Raw genomic sequence first — 9,668 nt, forward strand, 5'->3', positions numbered from 1 at the left:
ACTCCTGCTTTTCTTGGACTAAGTTGATAGGATTGTTTCTTCCTTTTATTTCATTTGTTAAGGCTCAATTGATGTGTGTGTGTGGGCTTGCACATGCAGGATGATGAGAGTGAGGCTGTGACTGACTTGGAAAGTTTTTCGGACAGTAATGGGGAACATTGCTCTGGGGAATGCAAGATGAGGACCCATGGCAGCTTCAAGAATCAATATTCAAGGGAAGCATTGAATATCTGGGACAGGTCGCACAGTGTGAATTCCAATGTGGACCTATCATCGAGTTGGGCATACTTCAAAGAGCAAGGTTTCCTGGGTTCAGATTTTACCATGCGAACCTATCAGAATCCTTTTGAATCACCTAAATCAGTCGATTTTGTTCTGGGTGAAGTCATATTTCCTATCGGTTCCAACCATAGATCAGGTGATGCAAACGTTGAAATGGACGATGACATGCTGAGTGACAATAATTTGAGAAATTTTCACAGCAGTCTAAGCAGTGATGATGGGACACAAGGTCTACAGTTTGGGTGTTTCACTGATGACAAGCTGCTGATGGTCGATTCTTCCAGCCCAACTTCTTCACCACAACAGCGGTTGGAAAAGGTTACCTGCTTTGTCCCAAAATCTCTGTAGGCCTGCGATGTGATTTTTTTTCAAACTAACGTAGGAAGATTGAACGCCTATGGTAGAGTCTTTCTGAGGAAGATTCTGAACAAGCTAGGAAGATGAACGCCTGTTTAAATCAATGTAGGGAGATTGAATGCCTGTGCTTGCTGAGTGTGATGAATAGCCCCTGGTGAAGAACTGCAGAATTGAATGCAAGTTAGTGTCTCATGGAAGAGCTTTGAATTTTAAAGGCTGATGGAGTTGCTGCTACAAGCAAAAGGATTCTTTGTTTTTTAAGGCTGATGCAGTTGCTGCTACAAGCAAAAGGATTCTTTGTTTTTAGTCGGGACGGGGTAAATCTTGCGTGAAATCTCCATGGCAGGATTAAAGTACAAAGCACCAGGCAGTAGGCCTTGGACTGATTTTGAGAAGGGCTTTGTGAGGTAGATTGCTTATCGTGCAGACATCGGTGATTTTTCAGGCATGGCAGCTATACACAGCATTTGCTTCGCTGCACTAACATCCCTTGGAGGTTGAAGTCTGTAATGTTCACATGTGGTGCATGCTTGGATAAAAGTGGAACGCTTTAACGTTCCGAAATGAAAAGTACTCAGTGGTCCTTGACGGGGCTCATGGATTTGGATTATGTCTTGCTGGTTTGAACTGGAAAATTTATTTCTTCTTGGAAGGTTTTTAATTAACTCTTCTGGTAGCTTCTGCAGACTCCCTGTGAATTTTCATTTAACAGTCCTGCAGCAGAGCTGTTCAGTGAGTCTACGTTTGAATTTCAAGTGACGATATTAGATAGAAGCATCCTGGAGAAAGATCTAGAGTCACCTGCTTTATGGGAGAGAGCATTGGATGCAACTCAGGAAGATTCTAACATGGTAACTTATGTAGACATGTCGCCCGCTCAATCACAGCATCATGATGAATTTCAATTCTTTGAGTTGCCTAAGCATGTAAGCTCATTGATTGGCTCTGGGTCTTTTGACATCAAGTAATGCAACGATGCTTACCTCTCATTCGCAATCTCTCTCTTTTGGACCAGGATAGTGCAGAATTTTGTGCAGTGGGGAATCTAACAGGTTTTTTTGTAATCTCATTTTCCATGTTCCCTATCTGTGGGGAAAGTCTCACATCATATGTTTTGAAGAAGATGGTTTCTCTATCTATGATGAAGCAGCAGGAGAGACGGAGTCTTCTTCTGTAGATACAGTCTTTGGAACTAGCATATTGGACTTGGCTTCATCACCCACAAGCCCTCTCTTCAGTCAATCTCATCATTTGAAGCTAGCTTTTGGCAGGAATGTAAGTTATGAAAGATCCTGCATTTCTTGACACGTTGTCAGAAGAATTGGCAACGCATGAATGACTGATCAAAGTTTATTATCAATGGGCAGCTTAGATGATGCCATGGCTATAATTGTTCCATAAAGAGCCAGGTATGTTGCAGACAACACATAATCATACTGACTATAGTATGGTACAAATAAGATCAAGTCAATCTAAATTTGCCAATAGTATGACTATAGTATGCCAATTTCATGGATTAACTGCGAGTGAATTTCTGGTGGCTGGTGAAGAGAACCGGGCAGTGGGCTGCAGTGCATGGCTCATGCGACCTAGTCCCTAATTTGACCCTCACAAAGAAATGCAATTTTCCTGATGCGTAGTGTGGCATCAGAGATCTTGTGCTTTGTAATTATGTATTAATGCATAATTTTTACTCCTGGTTTTACCTTAATTTTGGCCTTAAAATGATTAATTTTGCTGGACTTAAATAGCAAATAAGGAATGCATTGATTTGGTCGACCTAGGTTCAGCTAGACACCAGTATATATTTTAATTGTTTTGTCTGCAGCTGCATGACTAGTAGCTACGGTTAGAGGGCATCTTAGATCTATTGCTCCAATTTGGCTTGCCTGTGGTTTATTTGGCTGCAGTAATAGACAGCTGCAGCAGTGCCCAAGTGGGAGGGCAATCTCAATAGCAACAATGTGAGGCTTTTTGGGCAAGGATTTGGCATTTATACTGTCCCCGAACATCTTCTGTAAAGTGTTTTCATTAAAATGCACTCTCTGATAAACTTCTCTGCTGGTATTTTTCATGACAATCTTTATATGTCTTTCTGGCCTTTTAAAAGAGGCCTTAGAGAGGAAGGGAGAAACGCGTACATGTTATATTATAATGTGTTTTTTTGGGGTTCACATCTTCAATGGCGTCATGTGAAGCTATTCAAAGTGTCATACTTTAGTTATATTTTAATGTTTCTTTTGCTCACTGATCTCCTTGTATTTTTCACGACAATCTTTGCATGTCTTTTTCTGTGTGGAATAATTTACAGTGTGCAAAAGGAAGATCTTTGGTGTTCAGTTACTTGCTATGCTTGTTAGGAGATTTAGACATGTTGGGAAGGATTTATCTCTGAGCTCTTTTGAATTTAAAAGCTGTCATCTTTGACTGGATCTTGGTACACTTGAAAGCAGAAAAGCTATACATCAAAGGATGAGTCTCCAATTTACAGTAGCCAAAGCTGATTTATGGTCGTTGTCCAAGTAGTTCTAGTGTAGCTCTGTGTGCGTGTGTGGAAGAGGAGCCCCTCCTCTTTAACAAACCTTGGAGAGCTGGTCAAGACACAACAAAGAAGAGGGCCCTGATCCTACAATTTTGGAGTGAGATAGAGAGGACATGGAAGAGGGTGATATTGCGCACTTTAACCGGCAACCCCATCCTCCTTGATGGTGACCATACACGAATGCAGATAGAGCATAGACATGCATGCCATGAGTCCTGCAGAAACATATAAGAAAGCCATATGTTGATGGCAAGACTGTGGATAGGGACTCGCGGCTTATGAAGATACCTTACATAGAAACACATGTGGCGGTATGGAGCGACAATGAATCCCTTGGACGCACCCAGAGCAACTTGAGCAGGTGATGGAGGGTAGAGACATAATACTTCTCACTGAGACACATGAGAGCCCTGAATGGGGCCTATCGAGAGTATAGGAAATTTTTAAAGAAATTGTTTTTGAAGATAGTTTTTACAAAAGCTGCTTTTTGAAGAAGCTACTTTTTGGAAGAAGCTATTTTTTGGGGACAGTTGCTTTTTGGGAGAAGCTTCGTTTTGGAAGAAAGTGCTTGTTTGGGGGAAGTAGTTCCAAACTCAGCAAGGGTTACTATCAGGGTCAATGGGAGAGAAAAACAGTGGTTGGTATGCTTTTGATAGTTTGCACAGTTTCTGACCAAGGGGGTAGATAAAAAGTAGAGGACATAAAAGCAAAAGAAGTCGAGTCACTTATGACTTTTGGTCTCAGAAGCTGTGATAAAAGGGCTTTGGCAATATCTCTTGACAAGTTGTAACAACTTTTTCAATTGACTTCCAAAGGGATTGGCACAATGAATCCCTTGGATGCACCCAGAGCAACTGGAGCAGGTGATGGAGGGTAGAGACAATACTTCTCACTGAGACGCATGAGAGCCCTAAATGGGGCCTATTGAGAGCATAGGAATTTGTATGGGAGTTCCTACACTTGGATTGTAGAGCACTTCTTGGGGATCAAGAGGGGTGGCAATCCCGTGATTGAGAAGATCTAGAGGGTAGTCACAAAGTGATGACGTGTCAGTCAACCCGAAGAAAGACCTGAATGACCCAAAAAACACGGCAAATGACATGGCAGCTTCTAGCAGTTGGAGCATCAGTTTTTTAGTAGGGGTTGCTTTTGGGAGTGGGCCAGCATTTGGATCAGTTGCTTTTAGGCCGCAGTGCCTTTAACTCCCCGCAGTTGTACTTTGTGGATTATTTAATATAAAAAGTAGTTCCAAACTCGGCAAGGACTACTTTGTGCTTTTGGGAAGGTAGTTCCAAACTCGGCAAGGACTACTACCAGGGTCAATGAAAGATAGAAAAGCAGTGGCCGGTATGCGTTTGATAGTTTGCATAGTGTCTTGACCAAGGGTGTAGATAAAAAGCAGAGGATAGAAAAGCAAAGGAAGTCAAGACACTAATGACTTTTGGTCTCAAAAGATGTGATAAAAGGGCTTTGGCAGAATCTCTTAACAAGTTGTAAGAACTTTTTCAATTGACTTCCAGAGGGATTGGCAAAATCTCTTTGTTTGTGCAAGTAGAAAGTAGCAAAGACTTTTACACAGTTTACAGACAAAAAATTGGACACAATACAATTGTCGCTGTGTGCAATGGATTCAAGCAAAGCTAGCTAGTGCTTGATAGATTGTTAGAATCTCTTAGAAAGTTGCAGTGTTGCAAGAACTTTTTGAGGATAACCTCAAAGGAGAAAGATCTTGTCTTGGAATTTTTAGCTATGAGGAACTGTCCACCTTACAGATGACGTTTATGTTGAAGAAAGATGGAATTGGAGAATGTGCATTGATGAGGCAGGACTCTCAATAAGATTACCATCAAGAACATGTTTCCAACAAGATTCTATGTTTTTCAACAGAATCGAGCTTAAAAGTGACTATCATCAGATCAAGATGGCTCTTGGAGATGTATACAAGACCGCGTTTAGGACACCCTTTGGATTGTACGAGTATTTGGTGATGCCTTTTGGTTTCACAAATGCTCTTACAACATTCAAAAGGATCACGGATACGATCTTTAGAGAGCATAGACAGATTGTAGACACATTTATGTTTTCTCCAAATCCGAAGTGAAACATCGAGAGCATTTGTTGCAAGTGTTCAATGCACTGCATGAACACAAATTGATCTAGCCAAAGTGGTGGCTATTCCACATTGGCCTACATTAAGAATGTACATGTTGTTCGTAGGTTTTGGGGATTATGTTCTTATTACAAACGGTTAATCAAACAGTTTGCGGAGACTGCTTCACTATCGCATGTCCTGACTCAGAAAGGAGTAACATTCACTTAGGGACTTCCACAGAGTGCAGCATTTGAGAGACTCAAGCAGAAGTTGACTACTAGGCGAGTTTTGATTTTGCCAGACTAACGGAAATCTTTTGAGTTTTTGCGTGATGCTTGTGGGAGCAATTTGGGTGCGGTCTTAATGCAAGAGGGTAATGTCATAGCTTACAAGAGTCGATTGTTGTCACAACGAGAGGGTTGCACAGATTTATGAAAAGGAGCTCTTAGCAGTTATTCATGCTTTGACTCAGTGGAGGCATTACTTGCCTGGTGTTGACTTTACAGTGTACACATATCATCAGAGTTTGAGATATTTATTTAAGAAAATACATAAGATGGTAACTCTGTCGGGTTTTCTATATCCCCGTTGGGCTTTTTTATTTTATCGACGATAAAATATTAAAGCCCAACAGGCTAAATTGTATATAGTAAAACCTCTACTCTCTTTGGCATTTTGATTAGGCAAATCTTTGGGGAGTGTATTCTAGCATCGGGTACAATTATTTCCTTGTGAATCGACCTAATGTTGCAAAGCCATAGATCCTTTTTATGGGCCGAGCGTGATTCTTAATACAATAACTGTGAAAGTATTGTGAAATATTGTTAGTGCACAAGACGATCATTACTGCTTTTCTTTGTGTTTTGCAAATAATTATCATCGTTCCAATGTTTAAGTTGATTATCTTTTGTCGCATGCAAAAATAGTTAAGCAAATAAAAAAATCCTAAATCTCTATGTATATGAATAATGTGAAGCTTTTAGATCCGCCTTATTGTTTGCAAATTGTAGAGGGTGTATAATTATTAAATTTCTACAATAACTTAATACAATAACCTTTTTTGGTGAAGTATTGTGAAATATTGTTAGTGCACAAGACGATCATTACTGCTTTTCTTTGTGTTTTGCAAATAAGTATCATCGTTCCAATGTTTAAGTTGATTATCTTTTGTCGCATGCAAAAATAGTTAAGCAAATAAAAAAATCCTAAATCTCTATGTATATGAATAATGTGAAGCTTTTAGATCCGCCTTATTGTTTGCAAATTGTAGAGGGTGTATAATTAATCCTCATGTTTGTAAATGCATTGAAAAATTCATAGCTTTGTTGTATGCATATTGTCAGATAGTGCATTGCAATGTGTATGTTTGCTCATAACATGTGGTCGATTTGTGGGTTAACAAAAGTGTAGTGCAGATATTTGATTGCTATCTTAATGAAATTTTTTAGTTTTAATGTAAATTGAAAAGTAAAAATTTGTTTTCATAGTTGAATATCTAGTTCTTATGCCTTCAACATTAAATTCAAGCAATGGAGAAAAATGTCGACGCAAGTGGTACAATGTAAATTTTACCTCACCACAAAATCAGGCAGGGCACCACATATTAGGGACAATTTTTTTGGTAGCCTTACAAGCAATATTTGCACATGCAAAGCACCTCAGGTGCGTGTAGTTGCAAAGCGTTTGAGAGAAGAGTTTCTAAAAAAGGGTGACAAGAAACGACAGGTACATGAATCTATTTTGGATGCATGTTAATAGCAGCCAGAGTTAAATACCAATCATGATAATCCTATGGTGATATCAACCCAACTCTGCAAAACAACATGTGCAACGAGAGAAAATGCCTAGCAATGTTACTTTTAAGCGCTACAATGTTGATGGACTTGGAAAAATGCTTCAAAGATCATTGCATCAAAGCTTTTGAATGCAGACACTAGAAGAAGCACAAAATGCACTTGCAAAAGTAATTTTTTTCACTAGGAGTGTGTTAGTCATGCTTAACATCAATTATTGAAAATATGCATGGAAGAAAATTGATGAGTTTGGTATTGGTTTATAGCTCCTTCGTATCACACGATACGAAATGATCTCTTAGACAAATATTACATCGATGTCAAAGAGCGTGTTTTTAAAATAATTCTTGGAAATATATTGCGTTTAGGATGCACAATTGCTAGTGATGGTTGGTCTAATGTTCAAAGAAGACCACTGATCAATGTGATGCTGGTTTTTCCAAGGGAAGAGACGTTCATAAAAGCTATTGACAGTTTCAATGCTATCAAAGGTGGCAAATACATTGTTGAGGTCTTGATTAATATAATTAGAGAGATAGATGTTGAACGTGTTATTCAAGTGATGATGAAAAATGTAAACAATTGTAAAAATGTTGGCAAGATGATGAAAAAGTGCTTTCCTACACACAATACACATATTTTAAACTTGGTGCTAAAAGATTGGTATACTAGTGAAAAAACTACATGTTTCGCCAAAATAATTGACATAGTGCGACAAGTTGTGAAGTTCATCTTGAAATGATAGAGTGCTCGATTTGTACAGGATGCACATGGTAGTTATGCTAAAATTGTCTATTAATACTCGATTTTGTATGCACTTTTATACATTGGAAAGTGAAATCACTCTTACACAATAAGTGCGTTGTGATTAACACTTTCAAATGCAGGATTTTGAAGAATGGTAGCTTGAGCAAACTAAAAAAGTGAAAGAGAAAATTATTTGTCTACGTGGATCTAAGGGTGCTTGGTGGAAGAGTGTGATGTATGCATACCACGTAATGATGTCCGTTATGTTCGCGATTCGCAATCTTGATCAAAAAGCGCCAAATTGGGCAAAGTGTGGATGACTTGGTGGTTAGTCCAATAAAGTTTAGAAAATACTGAGGAGTGAAAAGAGTTTGTAGTAGAGAAGGAGTCGCGAATACAAACAACAAAGAATTTTGTCTAAGTACTTTCATGCAAGGTGGAAGAGCGCTCATAGTCCACTCCATAGTGTGGCTTACATGCTTGATTGAAAGTATTGGAATTTAGACGTGATGTCAAATACAAAGATGGTCAAGGATTTCTATGAGGCAGTCGATACGTTCTACTCTAATGTTCAAAATCGAATTGATTGCATCAAAGAGATAAGTGCATTCAAACTAAAAGGACCTTTTGAGAATGATTTTGTACAATCAGTGGTAAAAGAGCAACCTACAGGGAAGTGGTGGATGATGAATGATTGTGAGAACTACTCGACTCTGCGTCCTCTTGAGATGAAATTTTTGGCGCAATGTGCAACAAATTTGAGCTCAATGATTTACATGTTTTGCAATGAAAAGATATCGCATCACATCAAAAGTGTTGGTTAGGAGGAAGAAAAATGTCTATTTGGGTGTATGATTGTCAAACATAAAGATGAAGGTGAGTTCAATGGTGGTGTATCTCAATGCACTATAGAAGAAATTGAAGAGAACCTCACAGTAGATGTGGAAGATCAAATAGAGAAAAATCAACATTACTCGGACTCAAAACAAAAAATTGACTACACAGATTCAATATAGCCTGAACGAAGAATCAAGATTACAATTATGGAATTTAAGAGCTCATATTGAATATGTTTTGATTGTATACATTGTTTCTTAGCTCCGAAATTACAATGTCTGATGTTATCATTGTTGTGTTCTAAGTGTGCTTCTTCATCACTAAATAGATTTCTACTAGCGTTAGGGTGTCTTGGTGAACTTGCTTGAATTTATACTCATTTTTCATTCTGAACATATAATATACTCCTTTGTGGAATCTCTTGAGAAAAGATTTCACATCGGCTATTGTTCTGCATTAATCGAATTAAGCACACTAGGTAATAATAATGGCCACATGCCAATGTGTAGTATTCACTCCATTTGTCAAAATTCTTGTAGCATATTGGGCATTGAGGAGATGAATATGCATTTGATTATGATGAAGATGTAACCTCTTTGTGAGCTCACGTTCCCCTGCTTCCCTTGCCTCCAAAAGTGCAAATGAAGATTGAGCGACAGAGTGTACAAAATTGTTAGATGTGCGCTTGGCTAGGGTTCTAAGCATCATACCCCAATCAATAACGCCAATGCGGGTTTTATTTGTGCGAGTAAAATCTAGCATTACGTTGTAGGGATACAGATCGTAGTGCACTATACCAGCAGAATGAGCAACCGCAATGCCATCAATCAAAGAGTGTAAAATGGTTGGCATTTGCTCAATCATTGCTTTGAGTCGTGCAATCTCTTATCTATGATAGCTGTTGACCTGCAGATGGTAAATTCTTCCAGTCATACTGAACCCTGTACATGCAACGTCTAAACGCTTCTTCCGCGAACGACAGATAACACATCATGTCTCCCAATGAGCTCCCATCGTA

The 9,668-nt window shown here is 38.9% G+C and overlaps 1 protein-coding gene across 14 annotated transcripts in view; it reads left to right on the forward strand.

Moving 5' to 3' along the window:
• The window catches only part of LOC147440783 (uncharacterized), a 119,458-nt gene extending 117,043 nt beyond the window's left edge, over positions 1–2,415 (forward strand). For 8 of the 14 annotated variants that reach the window (XM_086482614.1, XM_086482615.1, XM_086482621.1 and 5 more), the window contains 3 exons: positions 100–600; positions 1,326–1,565; positions 1,660–2,381. In XM_086482614.1, coding sequence (XP_086338740.1) covers positions 100–600; positions 1,326–1,565; positions 1,660–1,944 — 1,026 coding nt within the window. In that variant the 3' untranslated portion in view covers positions 1,945–2,381. Of the gene's footprint in view, positions 1–99; positions 601–1,325; positions 1,566–1,654 lie in introns of all 14 variants that reach the window. The other 6 variants (XR_015184287.1, XM_086482623.1, XM_086482620.1 and 3 more) reach the window with 6 other exon arrangements.
• Positions 2,416–9,668: the final 7,253 nt, after the last annotated feature.

Source organism: Adiantum capillus-veneris, chromosome 15, assembly GCF_014529385.1.
Source record: "Adiantum capillus-veneris isolate H3 chromosome 15, ASM1452938v2, whole genome shotgun sequence".
NCBI classification, from domain to species: Eukaryota; Viridiplantae; Streptophyta; class Polypodiopsida; order Polypodiales; family Pteridaceae; genus Adiantum; species Adiantum capillus-veneris.